This window comes from Phocoena sinus, chromosome 6 (genome assembly GCF_008692025.1).
Source record: "Phocoena sinus isolate mPhoSin1 chromosome 6, mPhoSin1.pri, whole genome shotgun sequence".
Lineage (NCBI taxonomy): Eukaryota > Metazoa > Chordata > Mammalia > Artiodactyla > Phocoenidae > Phocoena > Phocoena sinus.
In genome coordinates, this window is record NC_045768.1 from 90,354,944 (window position 1) to 90,377,794 (window position 22,851).

The following is a 22,851-nucleotide window of genomic DNA, read 5'->3' on the forward strand; positions in this document are numbered from 1 at the left end:
TCCCTGGGGACAGACCTGCCTTCCGGGGCCATGCACCAGCCACCCACCCCATGACTTCAGACTCCACAATAGTTATTAACATTTATCAGGATATTTCACAAGAACACCTGAGTTTCTTTCATCTCCTGAAAAGCTGGAAGCTCTGGCCACACAGGTCCATGCCTGCGTGGGGACAGCTGGCAGAGGCTCCCCTATATCACCATGCCTGCTGGCCTCCAGCATGCCTGTCATGGGGGTCTGTGTTGAGACTTGCTGGAGACACCAGGCCCTGTCTCCAGCTCCGCCCTGGTTGCCTCCATCGCAGCCAACTGGATCTGTTAAGACCCCCAAGCCTGCCCCGTGGCTCTTGCCTCCTGGAGCATCACCAAATGAGACTCCGTGGAGACCCCACGACCAGGCCTTGTCTCCCCCATGCTCCCTCGGCTCCTCGCTGTGTGTCACTGGCTCCTCCATGCCTTGGTGGCCCTGCACTCAACTTAGGCACCCTTCCTGCAACCCCTCCCCCAGGGTGTCCTGGCTGGGAGTGGGGCTCCTAGGGACCTCCTGCCACACCCTCTGCCATGCCCACTCCCCTTCTGTTCCTCCCCTGTGGCTGCACATCTTCTCAATGTCTCAGTGGGAATAGCCACTCCAAACAGAGCGATTTCCTTTCCTCTGTGTTCTCAGGGCCCAGCACTGTCCAAAATGGACAGCGAGGACATTTTTCCGGGTCCTGCTGCAGCCACAGCCTTTGGGACGCCTCCTGCTTTCACCCTTGTAGCTGGCCCCAGGACATATGGACCGTGATGGAATATAATGTCCTGGTGTACCCCGAGCTGCTAGGGACAGAATGCCCACCTTACCAGCCTTCCAATGTGCTGACTGAGGACAGGACCCTCCTGAAATTACTGTGGAAGCTTGCGTACCGGGCCCCCCAGGCTGTTGGCTGGGAGAGGATAAGGCTCAGGTCTGCCCTGGGGCACAGAGAGCTCACTGGGAACCAGCCACGGGGACCCTGGGCGGGAACCCACAGTGGGGGCCGCGGGTGAGGACCCTGGATGAGGGGCCCAGTCTTGCCCCCTCAGACCCCAGCAGAGTGGCACCATGTCCAGCAGGTCAATTCCAGCTGCCCACTTGGTCTGGAACTGTGGGACTCTTGGGGGCATCCTTTCTGTGACTGTTTCCTCAACTGTCAAGTGGGAACATCCTGGGGTTTAGGTGAGACTGGAGTATTACAGAGTTGACCCTGAGAAGGAGCCCCACTAGGCCCACGCTCAGTCAGTGCATGAGGCAGAAGGAGCCCCACTGAGCCCCACGCTCAGTCAGTGCATGAGGCAGAGAGCAGAGCTCCAAGGGAGAAGGGGCAGGACCAGCGGGAAGAGGCCGGCTGGGCTCCAGGTCCCTTCAATGCCTCTGACACCTGCTGTCCCTGCCTTGGCTCCACGGGCAGGGACTTTGCTGTATTTCCTTGAGTAAGAGCACGGTTGGAAGGGACTGGCCTCCCCTTCCCAGTGGGCAAGTTGCTGGTATCAAGCAGCTTCAGAACACCCACTGCAGGGTGGTGAGCTCTCACAGATGCAGGACTGAGGCCCAGGTATGCAGCAGGTATACAGCTGCAGCAGCATCTAAGCATAGCAGGGTGGGTATGTGGGGGACAGCGCTGACTCATGCCTAAGCTCACCTGTGCCCTGCCCACCTCACCTGGGTCTCTACTTTACCCGTGTCCTGTCCTACCTCACCTGGACCCTGACCACCTCACCTGGGCCCTGCCCACTTCACCTGGGTCCCAACTCACCTGTGCCCTGAGCACCTCACCTGTGCCCTGTCACTCCTTGCCTGGGCCCCACCCCTGCCTCACCCATGACCGGTCATCCATTTCTGGCTCCCACAATGACCCTCTCAGCCCACAGGTATGTGCCCTGCAAGTCTGCCCATGGCTGGGCAGTGACAGGCATCCCTTCAGGGTGCCTTGCGGATGTTAGAGGGATGGGGGTCCCAAGGGACTGGACACCCCTCAGTCATCAGTTCCTAGGTCCCTCTGCTCTCCCTCAAGGCCCTCGGGGCTCTGGTGCAAATAGACCTTCCTGACATCTTTGTGAGTAGCCAGCACTCCCACGATCCCGTATCTAAGTCTGGCTCTACTTGCTACAGGGGCAAATGGCCCTGTCTACCTCACTAACATGACCAGGGACACAGAGCAGGTCTCCAGGCATGGCACCTTGTCTGAGGCCCCCCTGTCTAATGCCGCTGCATCCTGGGGCAACCACAGGGGTGTTACTTGCACCCTGCAGGCCTGGATTGGGGTCCAGGGCGTCATGACCGGCTGTGCCCATCTGTTACCCTCATTCTCCAGCCAACCAGGCCCACTGTGGGGAGACCCTGCCCCAAGGCTGTGTCCACCTGTTGGCTGCCAGCATTTATTTATGTAGATAAGCACTGTCCACCACCGACCAGGGGAGGCAGGCACAAATCTCAGGCCACAAATCACGACGCCTGTGTGGTCCCCCTGTAGTTTCGCAGCATGGCTATTCAGGAACCCACCACTCGCTCCCTTGGGCATCTCCAAATGGGGTGGCGAGCTACGAGGTGGCACAGGGTGTGCCCAGTCCCCGGGAGAGGAAAGAGGAGAGAGGAGGAGTCCAGGGGGCCAGTATGGTTCAGCTCACATGGATGTAGATGGTATAGATGGGTGGGCAACCGTCAGGAGGGGTGGCATGACTGCAGACATCCACCAGGTGTCCCTGGGCACCACCCATGAGCTCCTTCTGTCTTCCAGCGCAGATGACCCCTCACTGCCCATTCGGAGTTTTCTTGACAGTCATCCCACGCCCCATTCTGGGCCACACTGCTGGGCCTGCAGGCAGAGGCCCGGGTCTTTGAGGGACGTGCTGGGTGACCCTGGGCAATTGGCTGCCCCTGTTTGGGCCTCACTTTTCTCCTCTCTGACATGGAGGAACCCTCCAGGGCCAAGTGCTATGTGGCCTGTTGGTCCCTCAGCAATCCAGGCTCCCTTCATGCCTGCATGTGGCCTGATGCCACCTCTCAGATGAGTACAGGCCCTGCCACGGTGGCTGTTCAGCTAGGAGACACGGCAGAGACTCAACTCATGGGGCAGCTGGGGCCTGGGGCTGCTGGGCCCCTGGGCTGGCCTGGGCCAGATGCCCGTGGGCTGCTGAGCTCAGGGCCTCCAACCACTGCTGCTGCAGCTCGGCGGACGGGGCACTCAGGTACAAAGACTGCTGGGCCTGCTGCAGCTGCCACATGTGTCCAGCATCCAGCCTCTCTGCGGGGTCTGGCACACTCACCCTGCAGCCAGAGAGAGGGATGGCATGCAGCAGCTGGCCATCCTGCAGGAAAGGAGAGGAGCGTCAGCACCCCGGCCTCTGGAGTCCTGGCATCACTAAGTGGCCCCACAAGTGGGCAGCAGAAGGGTGATTCTGGACAGCCGGGGAAACTGAGGCCCTAGGGTCACATGAGCCACCCACCACGTGGGGTTGGGCCCAGGCTGCATGGCCCAGGCCTATCTGGGCGCCGCGGGCTTGAGGCTGTGGGCTGCCGGAGCAGGGTGGACCCCCACCCCCACTGTGGCCCAGCGTTCAGAGGACACAGCTGGCTGCCTCCTCGAAGGTGCAGCACCAATTCCAGGGAGTCCGACTCAGAGATGGCAGCCCACACCTTGCTCCAGGCTGTGCCGCCATCCGACACCAGCAGGGGGCCACAGAGCAGGCTGGGCGGGGGGTCCACCGCGGCTGGCTTCTGGGGACACAGAGGACAAGTCAGGTGGAGTCTCCCTTGTAAGAGCCACTCTCCAGGAAGCACCAAGGCTGAAGCTCTGGGGGGAGAGAGGCGGGGGAGACAGACTGGACAAGGCCTGGGCCAGCCTGAGCTTCCCCAGGGTCACTGCAAGGCCACTTGGGATTGGGCTGGACCTTCTAGGCAGTGAGACCACAAGAAGGGTCAGGACAGAAATAAAGATAAGGTAGGAAAAAGTGGAACAGCAGGGAACCAGAATATGGCGGCTGTGGATGATTTCCCTGTACACACACACACCTCTCACACATAACATCACACACCACACACATTCACATCCTCCAGGACTATGAAGAAATAAGTTTCTGTTGTTTAAGCTGTCCATGCTGTGGTATTTGTTATACAGCCTGAGCTGACTAATGCACCATCTAACTCCTGAGTGCAAATGGTTCCCAAGCTCTCGGCCATGACTGGATCCTAAGAGCCCAACATGCACACACGTGATATTTGGCATTCAACTGCTAGCTGCTCTCAGTGGCCTATGGACCCAACTGAGCCCTACCAGTCCTGGTCCCAGGGAAGGCGACAGCACTAGGAGCAGTCTGTCAAGGCTTCTGGGGTCTTGTGTCTGGAAGGCTCACCAGCCCCAGCCCACCCACCTCTGTGCTCTGCTTGGGCTCCAAGGGCTCCTCGAGGCTGGGGCTCGAGGGGGCCACCGGTTGGGTCAGGAAACACTCTCGGCAGACACGACTCTGCCTGCCGTTCTCAGCCTTGAACTCGGAGCACTTCCCACAGATGACCTGCAAGACAAGGGCACCTGTGACCCCAATGCCCAGGGACAGAAGACTATCCAGAAGGAGGCTGGAAGGAGAGGTGTAACGGCCTGTGGAGGGGAAGGGCTTGTCTGTGAGCCATGGGAGTCGGGAGCCTTGTCCACAGGGCAAAGACCCCAAGTCTGGCCCCTGCTGGGCCTCCAGAGCCTGCCTTCTTGCTCAGAAGTTCCAGGATCCAGGGGTCTGTGTGCATGGAAAGAAGATTTGGAGGAGGAACTAAGCACATGGAGGTCCCAGCAGCTGGCCTCCTCCCACCTGGACTCACCGCCCCGCACAACTTGCAGTGGTGCTTCCTTTTGGTGATGGAGTTGAAGGTCTCGCCGCAGCTGCTGCAGCCCTGCTTCTCCTTGTCACGTCTGGTCTTAGACGACCCTCTCCTGGGCTCAAGCTGTGGGAGGCAAACGGCTGCAGTCAGCTTCCCAGCGCATGTGGAGTGGCAGCTGTGCGATACACAGGCAATGCACATACAGGGCAAGAAAGCCGGACGTGCAGAAGGGAATTAAGCAGGAGCCACCCTGGCCATGGCCCCCTGCCCAGCCTCACTCCCCAGAAGCTGCCCTGCTGTCACACGGGGTGAGATTCCAAGGGGAACAGGAACTCTATGCTTGGAATGACTTGTCCCACCACGGAGGTCAGTGACTTTGCGTGTCTGCAAAGATAACAACCGGAACCCACACTGGGGGAAACGGTGGCTGCTCTGCACAGGAGCCCAGATGCCAAGGACTGGGGTGTCTGCACCCAGCATCCAGCCAGGTGGCCCTTGCTTCCATGCTCTGCCCTTTATTGGACCCCAGAGCATGGTCCCTGCTCCATGCCAGGCACTCAGAGGTGTGCAGTTGCCCGCCCAACACGTGTGAGAGTACTCTCCAGGGGTGGGAGCAGGGTCAGGGGCTGGACTCCCCTCTCTATCTCCTCCGATGCTGCCTGAATTTCCCACAAAAGAGGGCAGTGATGAGTCCTTTCAGCAAGACAACGGGAAGTCATGAAACATGGTGTGTGTTCAGAGAGGTTAGAAGATCTTTAAGACTAGTCACAAGAACACACTATAAAATGCTTTTACTTCTTTTTTGTTTGTTTGTTTTCTTTTACGTTTAAACAAGCTGTTTTGTGTAAGGTTTCTCAAAAAGTTTTACAAGAACCACATCAAACTCCTTGGAGCAAAGAGGAATTGGAGAGTGGCAGGCAGCAGTGGGAGAGAGGTTTTCATTTTATTCTATCACTTTACTTTTTTTAAAAAAAAAGTATTTATTCCTTTTTTAGTTAAACATATTTACAAATTTTTAAAAATCTAAAGCAGTCTAAAACTAAGGAACAGGTATATAAATCATACATGGGAGGTAGATGTCAAGGCGACATGTTGGAAGACTGTTCAAAGGTGTCAAGTTATATTGCTAAGGGAAACAAGCAAGTTGCAAAATAATGTACAGTAGCGTATAATGTTTATACCAAAAAGAGTACGTGCATGAAAAAAAGACTGGAAGGAAGCACACCTGATGATCTTATTGGCTGTTTGGGGTAGAGTAACTCTTATCTGACTCACTTATCTGGATTTTCTCAAGTGTTCACCGAGAACAGCTTGTGAAAGAGGAAGAAAACCAATAGATACATGGAAAAGCAAACCAGCCACTCACTGACCAGCCCCCCTAACCCCCCCACCTCCTGCCTCACATTCCCATTGAGGACTGTGTTCCCTCTGCACTGTGGACAGCGGTTTGAGAGCTGGGTGAGGGAACCTATGTGGTCCACTCTGGCTGCCTACCCCTGGCCATAGTGACATCAGTCGTGTCCAGGACCCCAGCCCCACCAGATGCAAGGGCTTGGGAGGTGAGCAGGAGGCAGGAGGGAGTGAAGGTGGGAGTGGGCACCGACCATGCAGGGTGAGGCTGGGGTGGGGGCTCAGTAGCGCTGTCTGATTAGGTTTCCCCATATGATTAGGAGTGGTGCAAGTTGGGGGACAGCTCCCAGGCCCTTGCCCTGCCCCTCATCAGCCATGAGACCCTGCACAAGTCACTTCTCCTCTCCAAGCTTGGTTTCCTCATCTGTAAAGTGGGGTGAGGAACCGTCCCTGGCCCTGAACCCCATCACAGCACAAGAATCCTGACTGGTTTTGCTGATTGCCCTTACATGTTACCATGGCTCTCAGGAAATGCCCCATCGTTTGATGAAACAGCTTTCTAGCTCTGAACCACCCCAGCCCCTTAGCATTTCCTCTCTGTGTGGGTAGGGGGCGCTGGGGTCCCAGCAGAAAACAGAGTCAATTCACCACAAACTTAAGACTTTAAGAAATGTCACAGATATGTATCAAATTCCCCAGAATGTCAGAGCTAGAATGGCTACTGGAAGTGCTTGTCTCAACCTCTCCCCTGCACAGATGGGGAAACAGAGGCCCAGAGACAATTTTTCTGTTTAAAAGAGAAACACTTAAAATAAGTTTAACATTAGTGTTTCTGAGCAGAATAAAATGAGGTCTGAGATTTGTTTTAAAATATTCCAGAAGAAAGAAGAGTATGTGGGGGTGGGGTGAGGATAGGGGTGGAAAGACAGATAAAACATGAACAGCACAAAGTTGAAGTTGCTCCAGGCTGGTGTGGGGGGTCTCGCTGTCTGTTATTTCTACTTGTGTGTGTCCAAAGCTTCCCTAATAAAAATTTGAACAAAATAAGCTAAAAATATGTTTAATATAAACTCTGCAAGTTTAAGGAGAAAGAGATGCACTGGTTGGGGGTGAGGGAGACAGAAGGGAGGGGCTTGGGCATTGGAGGCTGTTACGGGCTGAATTGTGTCCCCCAAAAGTCATAGTTTGCAGTTCTAACCCCCAGCACCTCAGAATGTGACTGTATTTGTAGAGAGGGCCTTTAAAGGGGTGATTAAGGTAGAATGAGGTCACTAGGGTGGGCCTTAATCCAATATAACTGGTGTCCTTATAAGAAGAGGGGATTAGGACATGGTCACACACAGAGGCAAGACTATGTGAGGACACAGGGAGAAGATGGCTATCTACATGCCAAGGAGAGAGGCCTGTGAACAAAAAAAGAACAAAGAGTGCCACTCATCATCCAGTTATATAAGGGTTAAGATGTACCCACTGCAGTCACCCACGACAGTGCACTCGGGAGGGAATTCAGGATGAAAAAAACAAGATGAGGCATTCTGTGTGTTGGAGAAACAGGCCCCGAGATAGAGGCACATCTCAGAAAGAATTTCAGTGACCCCAGATTCTTGCATCTTCCCATGCAGAGAAAATCACTTAAAAGTATTAGCTTAAGATACCTGCTCTTTGTGATATAGCAGGAATCTTTTACCAAAATGTATGCTTGACTACATGTATTTCCTAGCCAAAAAATTTGTACATATACTGGCTCCTCCCCTCCCTCTTACAAGCAGTTCCTCAGAGCTATCTCCCAGGCTATAGTCCTCAGTAAGATCCTGAGTAAAACTTAAACTCAACTCTAAGTTGTGTGTTTTTCTTTAAGTCGACAGGCCTCAGGAGAAACCAGCCCTACCAACACCTTGATCCTGGACTTCCAGCCTTCAGAACTGTTAGGGAATAAGTGTCTGTGGCACTTTGTTAAGTAGCCTGAGCACACTAATTCTGGCCTATGCTTCCAAGCTCTGCTGCCTCTGCTCATAGACCCCACTGTGGGCCCCACCACTGTGAGGCCAGTGCTGGCCCCCTGGTACGAGGAGCCCTGGGACCAGCTGGTGCCTCTGAGGGTGATAGGGACGCTTGCTCTGTCCAAGACCCCATCACCCTCCTCCTCCATCTCATGACCCCTGACCCCATGGACACTGGGTGTAAGAAAACCTTGGGCCCCCTCTCGGTTTATTCCATGCAGCTCAGGACCACAGAGCCCTGTGGGTGGAAAATGGGTGGCACAGACCCGACAAGCAATACTGACGCTCCCCACAGCCACATGCCTTACTGAAGGCAACCCCTGTCACCCGGCCTTGGCTGCCAGCCACACTCTAGCCCTGAGGCACATCTGTCTGCCCCACTCAGGGCTCCTCCCCTTGAGACCATCTCTCAGGACTGCTGGGGCTCAGACATGAGAAGAGAGAGGAGGGGCCATCCCTGGGTCTGCTGTGGCCCAGGAGCCTCAGCCCCCTACCAACCTTCATGGTGACCCTGCCATGCCTGTTTTCCAGGTGAGGACACCAAGGGCACTCGAGGTGGGAGTGGTCAGTGGCAGGTGGCTGGATCCGCATCTTGCCTTCAAGCACTTACATGTGCTGCAGAACCTGGGCTCTCCAGACCCTGCGAACAGTGCTGCACAACTGCTGAGAACACAGAGAGGCCCTGGGGGCTACTGGGGCATCCCTGAGGGGCAGGGCTGCCCACAAGGTGGAGGAGAGGCTGTAGCAGGTCAGGGGTATGTGGCCAAGAGCTCAGGTGCTGAAGGTCAGCAGGGACCCTGTCCTGGCCAGAGGGACCAGAGGGCAGTTCCTAGAGCCGGGCATCTTGGGGCTGGGGCTTGGAAGAGCGACCCATCCTGGCTTCCTTTTTTTAGGCTGCAGTTCGGTGATCAGACAGGGTCTGAGTACCAGCTTTCTTGGCTGGGAACCAGCTTCCTCGGTGCTGAAGACTGTAAGCCACCATGGCCCATGCTTGATGCAGCTCCCCCAGGCATTTCCCGACACCGAGGGCTGGTGACCAGGTGGCTGAGGTGAGCCCACCTGCAACAATGAGGACAGGTCTTCCTGGCCAACCATACTTCCTTTTTGGATGAGGATATAGAATAAGTCAACCAAAGGGAGGGGCTCAGATTTTCTTTTTGGATGTGGAGACATTGGAAAGGCCTGAGCCAAGTCTAACCAGGGAGGTGTGGAACCGTGGCTTCCCTAGTAACAGCCAAGCGACTTCACCCAAAGCGCTCCAAATGCACAAGCGTGGGCTTGGGAGGTCTGTGCTGAGGGCCTGTTTTATTCAATGTTTTCTCTTCAGCAGATTCACTTACAAAGCAGGGAAGCAGGAGGAAAATTCAGGTAAGAATTGGGTCCCAAACAGTGGCCCTGACAACCAGCCTCAGAAGATGGAGCCACACAGTTATCATCGGTCCTAAAGGGTGTGGACGTAGGCCCGGGTCTTAGGCCCGGCCCTGTGGTGGGTGCAGCCCAGGCCCTCTGCCCTTCACAGGCAGCCCTGTCCTGGGCTTGGGGTGGAGGGGCAGCACTAAGTTTGTGCATGCTGAACGACGGGTGGCAGGGATGGGGCCTTTCACGACATCGTGGAAGGGTCCATATGTTGCCATGGTGGCTCTGGAGCCCAGGGAGGCCTTGACATTTCTGTGCTTCCGTGAAGAGAGACACAACTTTTGCAGAACGGGGAAGTCTTTGGATTCTGCAAGACTCCCTTGCAAAACTTCCTGGTTTGGGTTTAGCTTTTCTTAGGAAAGAGGGCCTAGTGGGAACTGTGCGTCTGAGGACAACACCAGGAAATCAAATGAGCACACCAAGAGTGAGTTTACATTTCCTCTCCAAAAGCTTACATCTGGCATGTTGTAGCAAAGATCACTCTTTCTAGTGTCAGAATTAAAACCCACTTTGGGGTACTTTCCACAAATATCCACTGAGCACATCTCGGACTTGCCCTGTATGGCAGGAGCTTCACTGAGCTGCCCTCCTGGGTCCACCAAAACCCGTGCTCGTCAGAAACACAAATGAGAAAAACCATGGCCGGGCCATGTGTGCTGGGGCCGGAACTGCAAGTCTGTTGCTGACAAGCATTTGTCTGTTGTAGGGCCTGGGCCTGGCTTGGGGTGGATAAAGGGACTGGGACAAGGAGGCCTGAACTTGAATTGTGATCCCGAGCATCTGGCAAGTCAATGATGCTGCAGAGCCCTTGGAAGCCTGAGCCCCTGGGTAGAAGAAGGTGGGGTGGCCTGCATATCCACTGGCTGAGCGTCGCCATCGATGCGCAGCAAGTCTGCAGCCTGGCCTGGGCAGACCCCTGGACTGCGCTGAGGCCCTGTGCCTCAGGGGCTCTCAGCTACCTTTTTACCTGTCAAAGGAGTTGGGCAACCAATCGGAGGGGCACCCGAGTAGCCAACAGATACCTGACACAGCTTCTCTCTCTCTTCTCCCCACCCAAGGGAAGGTGAGGGTAGAGGGGGAGGAGTTGCCCAAGGCCTCATGTCAGGACCCACTCCACGTGTTAAAACATTAAACATGTGACCTTCAGGTCCCTTCCAGCTAGAACATTCTCCGATGGGCACTGCCTGTCGTGTGTGCCAGCCCCACCTCCTGCTCCTCTGTCTCTGCCTTGGCACTGGATCTTCCTCAGCCCTGTCTCCCTGACCACACAGCCCACAGCCACTTCTACTTTACCCCGCATCCACGGACTGAGGCCTGCCTGTGGACTCACCCTACAAAGAATGGGGGTTGCTCACGGCCCTTGATGCCTTCCGGCATGCCCCAGGCCAAGGGTCGGATAGCAGGGGGCCCTGCAGGGGGTCCAGCTCAGCTCCTCTGCAGAGACAGGGAGAAGCAGTGCTTCATGCAAAGGGCCATCATGGAGGTTGTCAGAGACCCTGGCCAAGGGACCCTGGAGCTGACTGGAAAGCTGGAGAGGCCCCATGTGTCATTTTTCTCTGGGCAGTTAGTTACACAGATGAAGCTTGAGTGTGCAAGCTGCTTTTCATGATGTTCCTAGACGTTCCAGAAAGGAGCCCAATAGCACACTGCCAGCCTCACACGCACAGTTTGGTGATTCAGAAAGCTGATGGTGGGTTGCTTCATGTGAGAAACACTTGTCAGTGACTCTGGGGTCAGCTGCGAGGGCTTCACAGATGAGGCCTTGGGGCACAGTAGGCATAATTGAGGCATTCTGCACAGAGGGGATAGCAGGCGCAAAGGCCCTGGGACATGGCCAAGTGAGGGAGGCCAGGGCATGGTGGGGGAGGGTGGACTGGAAGGAAGGCAGGGCCAGACAGAGCCACAATGCAGGGAGCCCCTCAGGGAGTTTGAGGGGCTGTGACAAGACCATGTCTCCCCTGCTGATAATGCTGCCTTCAGATTTCCTGACTGAGTTCAAACAAATTAGCACAGACCCCCTTTGGTTCTCGCAGTGCCGCCCTGTGGCAGCAGTAGCACTCAAGTAAGGGGGTTCCCTCCTCTCACTTGGTCCCTGAAGCCCATCATGCCCTAGAAATGCTCCATCCCTCCATGGGAGCCCAAAAACTCCTCAAGGTTTTCCCAGTGCCTGGCAGTCAGAGACACGTCGGGTCAGGGGTCGTGTGGTGACCTGGCAAAGCTTCTGCTCTTGTAACAGAGCAGGGGACTGGAGCATCTGGGCACACCTGTTCTGGGGCCTCAGCTGGGGCCCAATGCTACCCAGCAGCATGGATTATGTGGGAGGAGGGGACTAGTTTTCTTACTAAAAATCTAAGCCAGGACAGGAACATTTACTCCCCGTGATGAGCTAGACATCCGTCCCTCCCTCTGCTGCTGTCCCAGGAAAGTCAAGTCCCACCACAAGGCCTTTGAGCAAAAGGCCAGGTCTCCTCACCTATCAAGCCCGTTTCCTATTCCTAAAATGGGTTGACCCTAACAAGTCCCAACCCAGAATGGCTGTGATGACCAGCAGGGTGGCCCTTGTAGCCAGGAAAGAAGGAGCTCTGCAAGTTGGTGCTAAATTCAGGCAGACTTTGCTGTCCAACTGGGGAGCACCTGCCACCAAGGGAGTGCTGGCCCAGATGAGGGATGTGAGAAAGAGAAGTCAGGGGGAGGGAAGGAGAGGCAGGCCCAGTGGAGAGAATGTGGGGGCAGTACCGACCTACCCATGGAGGAAGTTCCCCTTTAGGAGCAAACCCCCTGTTAGGGGTCAGGCTGGGGCTCAGGCCTCCACTCATTCCTTCTGAGCCTGGAAAATTCAGGGATAGGGCAAAGCGAAGATGCCCAGGAGAATCCCCTCTCAGGATGCAGGGTACAGCAGCTCCTTGGTAGTCTAGGCTTATAATTGTCATCAGACTTCACGACTATTAGGCCCAGTGGTTAATAATGATGCTTCCCTGTACTGGATACTCATTGCATGTGAGGCGCACACATTTACCCTGTTACTAATCTCCCAAACTGACAGAGCAGGAGGGACTCGGGCATAATCCCGTGGCCTGGCCCTGTCAGGGTGGGGACATGCACACAGGCTATCTGACCCTGGACCACGCCTTCTCCGCCCACATTGACTGAGCCTCCTGAGGGCCAGGTACCGCCTTGATCCACATTTCATCCAGGCATACTTTACCTGTGGTAAAGAGCACAAGTCTTCAGAAGAACTCAGCTGTGTAACCTTCACCTACCCAAGGAAATGGATATTTGGGTCCCAGCAGGCTTGCCCCAGCCCTCCACCAACAGGCCCTAGAGGCCATCACTGTGAGGACCCAGGTCACATGGAAGGGGGAGGCTAAACCCTCACCCTCAGGTCACCCTGGTCTGACCCCAACTTCCACCTCCCACCCCTGTCAAAGCTGGGGGGGTCACTCACCCCTGCAGCACCCCCTCCACCAGTGGCTACCGCTGCAGGCACCTCTGAGTTGGCGCTCACCATCTGGAGGGGACAAGACAGCTGGCATGAGCAGAGGTTCTGTGGCCACATGCTGACATCCAATGCAGCGTTGGAATGCCACCATTCCTTCTGTCTGGTCACAGGGTCAGGAGGAAGACTGTCGGGGCCTGGTGTTTGCTATGACTTTGGGAATCTGTCCTCCCTGGCCTGAAGGCATCTCAGAAGAGTTATCATTTCCCAGCTGGGGTGGAGGGCGGTAGGCAGGTATGAACCTCCTTGAGGCCCACCAGGCCTAACCAGCTGCATCACACCACGTGAGGTGGCCCTGGCATCTGGCTTTCCTCAGGCATCTGTGGAGAGCTCGGTGCCCTGCCTTCTACGGTCAGGCTCTGTCCCTGCACCAACTTTAACGGCAGGTATGGGGTGGGGTGGGGGGTTCTGTTTCCAGGTCACCTCTTTTCAAAGTAGGGGACAGTACTTTCCCTGCCCGGGGACAACACAAAATTTTCTTCTAAAATAGTCCAGAAAGCAGACAAAATGGAGATTTGATGCAAATATTAAGTGGATAATGAGGTGGCCTGTCGCCCACAGACCAGTGAGACCACAGGGAGGGCCAACCCAGCCTGGTGTCTGGGACTCAGGGCTGCTCAGCCAGGCTGGGCTGGGTATCCCTTAGCTTCAGGGATGTCCCTGAGGCATGGAGTGAGGGACCCTCACTGTGAAGTCATGTTTGGTTATACCTAGACAGAGGGGATGGCCAAGGCCTAGGGTGGACCCATGTGGCCCTGGGTGGGGATCCTGCTTCCTGGCTCCCCCCAGGCCTGGGGACAGCTTCCCACGGGGAGCAAGCTACCCCTGCTGATAAGATCACAGCCCCTAGGTGCATGTGATAGGACAATGCCTCATGTAGCAGCTTTATCCAGGCCTGTCCTTCCCTCCCTCCTCTCCAATCACTGACCACCCCAGCTATAAGGTATAGGCGTCCCCACATGGATGCTCAATAAAGGTGGGCATGAGGAGAGCATGGGGACCAGCTTCCCCCCCAAACACCAGTCCTTGTGCAAAGGGCCTGGGTTGCCCCAGGGACACTGGCACTCACAGGCGGGTCTGGAGTGAGGGAGGAATCCTCATCCTGGCTGAAGGAGCCACTGAAGGCCTTGAAAGTCTGGCTGTTCTGCTTGTGCTTCTCAATGGTGGCCTCAATGACCTGAAACAAAACCACAGAGAACAAGGGCCCTCAGAGAGCATTCCAGGAGGGTGAGGACAAGCGTCCCGTGGTCATTGCGTTTTCCCCTGACCAACAGCCTCACATGTCCTCTGAGATGAGGGAACAAGGCTCAGGGATGTGATCAGTGACTGACCAGGTCCCCACTCCAATCTCCATGGGTCCCAGTGCCACCCCACACGCAGTACTCCAAGCCACGGGCAGATGCTCTTGGAACATTTTATATGGATTCGAGGCCATGTTTCCACTTCCTGCAACAGCATTCCCATCTAATATCTGTTTGAATTTCCTTTTTCTCTTCTCACTCACATTTCTGTCTTATGAATTTTGGGAGCCACTAATGGTGGCTAACCATCACTAATGGTTAGCGTTTGGCCTGGTGGTGGTCTGCCAACCCCGGTCACTGCCTTGGCCTCCGCTCTGACGTGGCCCTCCTGACCTGTGTCCCTACCATGGCTGGTTCTGAGCTGAGCCTGCTCTGGCTGCCCCAGGACACTGCCTGGCCTGTCTTTGGAAGCACAGGCTCTGTCCTGGAAGTCAAGCTGCTGGTCCTGCAAGACCCACCGCTCCTGCCGGCCATGGAGAGAAGGACAACGCGGACCCACCTTGGAGCTGCCAGACTGGAGATCTTCCCCAGTGTGAGGGCACCTCCCTGCATGTCCACCTCCAGGCCTTTATGTTTACTTGTTTACTGGGGAGCCCCAAATAAGAGAATGGATTCAAAGGTTTGTAGAGTCCGAAGGTGCTTATAAACTTGGTCACCCCATCACTTCAAGGTGGATAGATGGGTGGGTAATACCTGGGGGGGACACGGGGCCATCCCATCCCTTGCTCCAACATGAAATGGCCATACCGCTCAAGAATTTGGTCATTTGGTTACTTTAAAACTTTAGGAGCTTCACCTGAATCCATTCTTTCTTTTCCTCTTCTGTCCTATAAAAGCCAAAAGAGTATTTTATTCATTTAGTCTTGGATACTGACTCTAAACCACCTGATTCCTCTCAGCCCTGAAGTACATGCCTGTGCTGCTCACTGCCTGAAAGTGCAACTCACGGCTTGGGAGAGCGGCCCCAAAGGCTCTGGAACACTGTGGCCAGTACCACCAGGTGCAGTCAGGCGAGGTCAAGTGTGGCCAGGTGGAGTTAAGTGTGGCCTTGTGGGTGCAGGTGGGGTCAGGTGTGGCCAGATGAAGTCAGATGTGGCTAGATGTGGTAAGCTTGGTATGCAGAGCCCTCTGCAGTGGATGTAAACCAACACTTTGGTGGGCCACAATGGGTCATTGCAAAGATCTCACGTCATTGGCAGAAGTGAGAGATGCGCTCTCCCAAGCCCCACCACAAGTCACGCACCATCTTACAGGGTAGTGTGACAACAACCACCAAAATTTAGAGTGGACATGCTACCCTTTGGCCAGCAATTTTACTTCAGGAGTCTACCAGATGGACGTAACGACACATATGTACGAAACTTGGTTCATGGACACTGCTTGCAGCACCATTTGCAACAGCAAGACCCCAGAGGACCTAGGTGCCCGTCAATGGGAACCAGCCAACGATCATATTGGAAAATTATGCTGCTTTAGAAAATGGTGCTCATATATGGGATGATTTCTGATAAATTAAATGAAAAAAGCAAGATGCAGAACAGACTAGATAGAAAATGGTCATCTGTGATTTAAAAAATAGATACAGGGCTTCCCTGGTGGCACAGTGGTTAACAATCCACCTGCCAGTGCAGGAGACAAGGGTTCGAGCCCTGGTCTGGGAAGATCCCACATGCCGTGGAGCAGCTAAGCCCATGCGCCACAACTACTGAGCCTGCATTCTAGAGCCCGCGTGCCACAACTACTGAAGCCCATGCACCCTAGAGCCCGTGCTCTGCAACAAGAGAAGCCACCGCAATGAGAAGCCTGCGCACCACAACGAAGAGTAGCCCTTGCTCGCTGCAACTAGAGAAAGCCTGCGCACAGCAACAAAGACCCAACACAGCCAAAAATAAATAAATAAATTTATTTTTAAAAATAAATAAATAAAATAAAAAATAGATACATATGTATGGGGACAGAAATTCCAGAAGAATACTTCAGAGATGGTTAAGAATGTCTGCTGGTGGTGGGGAACAGGGTGTGGGCAGAGGCTTAATTTTCATTGACTTCCCCTTAGTACTGTTACATTTTAAACCACAAATAAGCGAGTAAAATGAACACAAACACATCGAAAGTTTATCCAGTTTAGAAAAGGAAGCCATCTGCTAAAATTTCAGGTCAAACATATTCACACAGCAGCAGACACCAAGGCAGCTGAAACCTACCGAGTTTGTAGCTCCAGGGACCTTTTCTTTCCAGTTATGATGAATGTGTAGGCTGCATTTGACTTGACGACATCCTGCACCTGAAGGCATACAACAAAGGACAAAACAAAAACAGTAGGTCACTTTTAGCAGGTCCTGAACTGTGGACTCACACTCTCAGACTTGGAGGTCTTTCCCTGAGAAGGGGTGGGGAGAGGTGACCCAGTGAGTCTGCAGGGGAGTGCTCGGCTTAGGGTCATGGTTGCTGCGGGCCACTCCATGAGTCAGTCCATGGTGGAGGGTGGACCACCGACCTGCTCAGGCAGGGCTAGAACCGCTCATTCACTGTTCTTGGAACTGTGCCGGCCAAATCTGCCTGCTCTCAGGGCTTCCCAGGAAGTCAGCCCCAGTGCCTTTCCCCACAAAGGTACCCACAGGCACTCCCGACACAGGGATGGGAATCTTAGGAGAAGAGCCAGGAGGATCTCCACTACCCTGCCGGGGTTTCTGAGGCCCCATGGGCAGGTACCTTCTATCTGCAGGTGTCTGCAACAGGGAGCCTTCCCTCATCCCCTCAACACTCTACTCCCACAGCCCTTGGCTGGATGTGGCCCACAGGCTGGCCACTGTCAGAAGGGATTTTTTTGTATCACTAATGCAACCCTTCACTTTTTAGAATAAAGAAATACTTTGATTTAGCCAGTATTTTTGGAGTGCCCGTTAATTCAAAGCACTCTCCCACAGAAGAGGGGGACTGACTCCAGCTCCAGCAGCCCCACAGCACGAGACATCAATGGACGCAAGGAATAGGGACAGCAGGGACAACAGGTCATCTGGACCTTGGGTACAAGTGCCTGCAGAACCTCATCTGGGCTCCAAATTGGTTCAGGAGTGGAGAGAGCATGGACCAAGGACAAGGGAACAGGCAGGATGGGCACCCCATCTGCATTCACCCCAAGTTTCCCTTAGAGTCTGTAAGTGGGGCCCTTAGGGCTGACTTCACAGGGGACAGGAGATGGCCCAGGTCCTGGCATTGCCCTTCATCCTGCCAACATGAAGCCGGCAGCGCACTGGCAGGTAGGCCAAGTGGAGGGACAGGGGATCCTGCCCATTCAGCCCAGGATGCTAGGCCAAGGCGCCCTCAGAGATGTTCCCCCATGCCTGGGTCAGGATAGAAGCAAGGCTCAGACAAGTAGGCAGGCAATCAGTTGCACAGCAGTGAGTACTTTGGTGGCTAAAGCGCTGTGTCCCTACACCTGCTCTGTGCTTTCTCAGGGGAACAGATCGGTGGGAGGGGCTCACCCACCTGGAGGTCGGAAATGTCCATCTTCTCCCGGACACTGAACTTCTGGCCCATGAGCCGCAGTTTGGGCACACAGTAAAGGATCATGCTGTTGAACTGCGATAGTGACGGGCACGTATGGGGTGAGGGGCGGTTGACTCCACAGAGGAGCACCCCAGGGAGGAGGTGGGGCGTGGCTCTGGCAAGAGTGGGCAGGGCTAGGCGGGGCTGGGCTGAATGTGGGAGTGGTGAGGGCACGCTGGGGGTTGGACTGGGGGAGTGGCTGAGTGGTGGGGCGGAGCTCTGCAGCTGGTTGGGCCTGGGCTGGATGAGGGTGTGGCTGAGTGGCTGGGTAGGCCCAGGCTCTGCCGCTGGGCTGGGTGTGGCGTGGCAGGGGCGTGGTTCTGCAGCTGGGCTGGGCAGGACTGGGCAGGGCTGGGTGTGACCGATTGGGGGCTCACCAGGAAGAGGTGGCGGTCCTGGGTCGTGCCGTTCTTGGCTGATAGCTTCTGGATGTGGCCCTCCTTGATCAGCTCGTTCGCAGGGTTGACGATGTCCTCCTCCCCACCCAGTCTCTCGTATACCTCCAAGAGCTTGTGCATTTTCTCCTGAGAGGGACACGGGGCTCAGGCAGCTGCCCCACCACAGGGATTGGAGGCCTGCCAGGGCTGGGGACCCAGTGGTGTGTGGAACCCTGCCCTGCAAGTGTGGTCCAGAACCAAGGAGGGACCACGATCCTGCTGACAACGGTGGGAGGGAAAACACGGGCCTTGAACAGAGGTTCACCTTGCAGAGAGTAATACATAATAACAACAGTTAGCACCATTGCTATGTGCCACACCCTGTTCTAAACACAATGTGGGTATTAATTAATTTAATTCTAGCACCCGCCTTAAGAGGCTGATGCCATTACTATCTTCAATCTATAGACAGAGAAACTGAGGCACAGAAAAATCAAGTGAGTTGCTGGAGATGTCTCAGCTAGAGAACTGGGACTGGCTCTCTTAGCCTCCACAGTGAAGGGCATTGGGTCAGAGGAGATACGCTGGGCAGCTGCAGCTTTTGCCCTGGACAGTCATCCCCTCTTGTGGTAGCCTTACCTGGTTTCCTGCTCCACCCTCAGATGGCCCAGGGCCATGATGAGACCAGACCTCTGCCTATCCACAGGTCATCGCCCTCTGTTCTCGAGACTGGTTGTGTGGTCATATGGCCAACCAGCACCCTTGTGGTGTGAGGGGAGAGGGTAGGCAGCTCGTTGCTCCAGCTCTGGGCCAAGAGGCCACAGGCCCTGACCAGGAGCTTGAGCCAGGAATGAAGGAGTGAACTCAGCAAAAGGCAGAGCTGAGCCTACAGGAACCTTAACCCAGCAACAAGGAGCATGGATCCACCATGCTACAGCAGCCACTGCCCTTGGACCTGACCAATCTTAGCCTGCACTCCTTGGAAGCAGGCTGGTTTGGTAGCTCTTCTGCCTCTGGTATGGAAACAGGTGGTAGATGTGGGCATGGGAGCCAGCATGGAGAGTGAGGAAGAGCAGGCTAGGCAGGGCCAAAGGGCCTTGTGTGTACTGGGGGCTGGGCGTGCAGTGGACATGTAGGAGAGCTTATGTGTGTACCTGTGAGGCAGTGGCAGGCCAGGAGGCTTCTGGACAGGGAGTGACAAAATAAGCAACCTATAGAAAGCTCTGAGTAGAGAAGTACAGACCAGAGACCAGGGAGATTGGAGGTGGGGAGGCAGGGGTGGTGGTCCAGGTTGAGGGGATTAGGGATGGACAGGTAGAAGCATGAAGAGGGTCCCATGAGCACACATTGATAAGCCTTCCCCCACACCTGACCAGAGCCCCCTGCCTGTCACAGAGACCTCACCAGACTTGGAGCGAGAACTGCCACACAGTGGACATGCTACTGTGGGACAGGAGTCCACCCCAAGCCCCTCAGAGATGTAGGCCCATGGGGGCTCCTCCATGGGCTCTGTGTGAGCTCATGACCACAGAGTTCCATGAAGCAGCTCTTTCTCCTCCATTAGATTTAGTCTTGGGGAGGAAAAAAAGGGGAGATTAGATTAAAAGTATCTAGAGTGAAATGTCACCTGTTTAGGTTGCCATGGGTGCCCCACTGTGGGCCTGACCTCAGGCGCATCTGGTCTGGGGGCTCCAGACCCAATCCCGGGGACAGGCAGGTAATGAGGACACAGAACGTGGACCACACATAGCAAGAGCTGCCCCAAAACAGGTGGCCCGTCTCTCATTTCTCCTTTTTGAGAGATGTGGGGTCAAAGAAATATTTCACTTTCTTTTTCCTCTCAAAAAACAACAGTGCCCATGTGAAAGTAAATAGGTCTCAGGACTGAGGCAACCAGGGCTGGGTAGGGACTGTGGCGGCCTGGAGAGCCGGCCCACTTAGGGGGCACCTCGCCTCGTCCCAGGTTGTAGTGTGGGCCTGGGGTTTTCAGAGTTTTCCAGTAAAGCCAGGAATTTGGATTCTCCTGTGAAATGACCTGATCTCTAATTCTGGACAAGGATTTAGAAATTCTTACACCATGTCCAGGCAGTGTGCAGGCCAAACAAGGGCCTCTGAAGACAGGGCCCACTGGGTCAAAAGGCATTGGTATGAGCTAGGAGGCCTCCCCATCGGCAGAGCCTATTACTCGGGGGCGTTAGATCAACAAGTGGACACCATCTCCTCCACCTTCAGGCTGTATTTGGAGGTGGGGCCTTTGGTAGGTGATTAAGTTCAGATGAGGTCATGGTCATGGGGTGGGGGAGGGGTGGGGGCATGATGAGATTAGAGCCCTATTAAGAGAGACACCAGAGAGCCTGCTCTCTCTTTTTGCTATGTGAGGACACAGCGAGAAGCTGGCTGTCTACAAACCAGGAACCAAATCTGCTAGCACCTTGGTCTTGGACTTCCAACCTCCGGAATGGTGAGAGTAAATGTCTACTGTTTAAGCTGTCCAGTCTACAATACTTTGTTAGAGCAGCCTCAGCTGACAGAGCTTCAGTGAGTGAATGAACGAAAAATTAATGATGCTGACACCAAGAGCTAACACTAAATTATGCCAGGTCCTGTTCTGAGCACTTCATGTAGAGTGATTTAATCCCTACAACAGCCCAATGAAACAGATTCTGTCAGTGACCTCATTTTACAGATGGGGAAACTGAGGCATGGAGCGCTATATAACTTACCAGCAATCACCAAGCTAGTAAGGGACAGGCCTGTCTGGCTCTCAGTGGAGTCTCTGTCTTCCTGGGGGACAGGTGGGTAAGTATGCATGCTGACAGTGCCTGGCCCACCCTGTGCCCTCCCTGCCCCAAACTACTGGTCCCTTGGGCATCTTCCAGGGTCGCCCACACTCACCATTTTCCGAATGGCAGCGTTGGAGTGGTTGGCAGCTGTGGAGATGAGCTCCAAGGACCCTGCAGGAAGAAGACAGAGTCAAGCTGCAGGGCGCCTGGTGGCTCCACCCAGGTAGTCGCCCCACGAGGCTTAGTGTCATGTTCTGCCCTGCTCCTGCCCTTTCCCACGGCTGTACCAGGCTGCTCATGAGACCTGGCCCTGGGTGTGGGGATGCGACCCTGCAGATGCATCCCATTTGCTGGGGGTCCGCTGGGGTTGGCATGCCACTCCCCTGTGCAGACCTTGCCCCATGCTGCCTGCCAGCTGCTGCCCATGCACCAGGAGCAGCCTTGCCAGCCCCATAAGGTCCTGCGTGAGGCCTAAGCTCTGCCAACACTTAGCAGCCCCCTCCACAGAACCATCATCCACCCCTCGCACTGCAATGGGGGCAGGGGCGGTTTTCCCTTACACTCAGACTCTCAGTCACCTCCTTGTTTAGGGGTCACTTGGAGCTCTCTCTGTCTCTCTGTCTCTGTCTCTGTCTACCTCTTTGTCTCTCTCTTTCTCTCTCTGACTCTTTGTCTCTCTCAGTGTGGGTTTTCAGCAGGGGCCCCAGCTCCCACCGCCCAGGAGCCCCTCAGCCTGTGGCCGGCTTGGCTCACTCTCTGCATCCTTCCAGTCTGGGGCATCCTCTGGGAGCCTCTTCAGGTAGTCCTTGAGCAGCAGCTCATAGCGGGGGACCCTCTGCACGGGCTCCAGCATATGGTGCTGCAGCGTCAGGTTTCCGCACATCTCCTGCTTCTGTGGGGGAGATAGAGGCAGTGTGGGGCACCCCTGGACACACATGTGGATCCCCCAGGAGGCTGCCTGGAGTACTGTACCCAAATGACTGCAGACCGCATCTTACAGCAGAGGAAACTGAAGTTTGGAGAGGTTGAATGATGGAGTAAGGAGCTGGACCCCAGGCAGGCCTGCTCTAGACCCAGCGCTGGCCTTTTTATACACATCCTCATTGGAGACTGTTCTGTGGGGACAGCTGGGAGGACCCAGACATAAGTGAGGGGGTGAGCGTGCAAGGAGTGCAGGCAAAAGGAGAGAAGGAAACACTCTGATATTATCAGAGCTATCCTCTCTGGGGAGGGACAGGGATGCTGAGAGATGCAGGGGGATCTAGGACCCTACGCTGAGAAATCATGGGTGACTTGATTACAGTGGGATCTGGGGAAAACACAGAAAGTTATCAAGGGGCCACCCCAAATCCGAGCCTGGCCTCCAAACCCTCAGCACAGAGGGACTCTGTGCCCATTAACCCTTCAGGGTACAGTGAGGAATGTAGGTGCACGTATGCATGTGTGAACACATATGTATGTACACACATGCACATGTGCCTATGTATTATGTGTGCACATGTATGCATGTATGTGCATGTGGCACATACTTGAAATATTTTTTAAAGCATTACTTTATTTAAAATTGGTGAATGTGGCTAATTAAAACCCCAAAATTTTGTATGGAAAACAAAATCATACATAAAGTTAAAAAATAAAACATCAATGGAGAAAAATAATTTGCAACACATTTGACAGTTAACAGCTTACATTCTTAACATATAAAAACCTCATGAATCAGTAAGAAAAAGACCAACATGGCAGTAGACAACA

The 22,851-nt window shown here is 54.6% G+C and overlaps 1 protein-coding gene across 8 annotated transcripts in view; it reads right to left on the reverse strand.

The window, feature by feature from the left end:
* Nucleotides 1-2,382: 2,382 nt before the first annotated feature.
* FGD3 (FYVE, RhoGEF and PH domain containing 3) overlaps nucleotides 2,383-22,851 on the reverse strand; it is a 44,504-nt gene continuing 24,035 nt past the window's right edge. For 3 of the 8 annotated variants that reach the window (XM_032635937.1, XM_032635936.1, XM_032635931.1), the window contains 12 exons: nucleotides 21,853-21,991; nucleotides 21,212-21,270; nucleotides 18,317-18,463; nucleotides 17,880-17,972; nucleotides 16,595-16,674; nucleotides 15,187-15,217; nucleotides 14,159-14,266; nucleotides 13,039-13,101; nucleotides 4,828-4,950; nucleotides 4,389-4,529; nucleotides 3,592-3,735; nucleotides 2,383-3,329 (listed from right to left, as the gene is read on the reverse strand). In XM_032635937.1, coding sequence (XP_032491828.1) covers nucleotides 3,084-3,329; nucleotides 3,592-3,735; nucleotides 4,389-4,529; nucleotides 4,828-4,950; nucleotides 13,039-13,101; nucleotides 14,159-14,266; nucleotides 15,187-15,217; nucleotides 16,595-16,674; nucleotides 17,880-17,972; nucleotides 18,317-18,463; nucleotides 21,212-21,270; nucleotides 21,853-21,991 — 1,374 coding nt within the window. In that variant the 3' untranslated portion in view covers nucleotides 2,383-3,083. The other 5 variants (XM_032635933.1, XM_032635932.1, XM_032635934.1 and 2 more) reach the window with 5 other exon arrangements.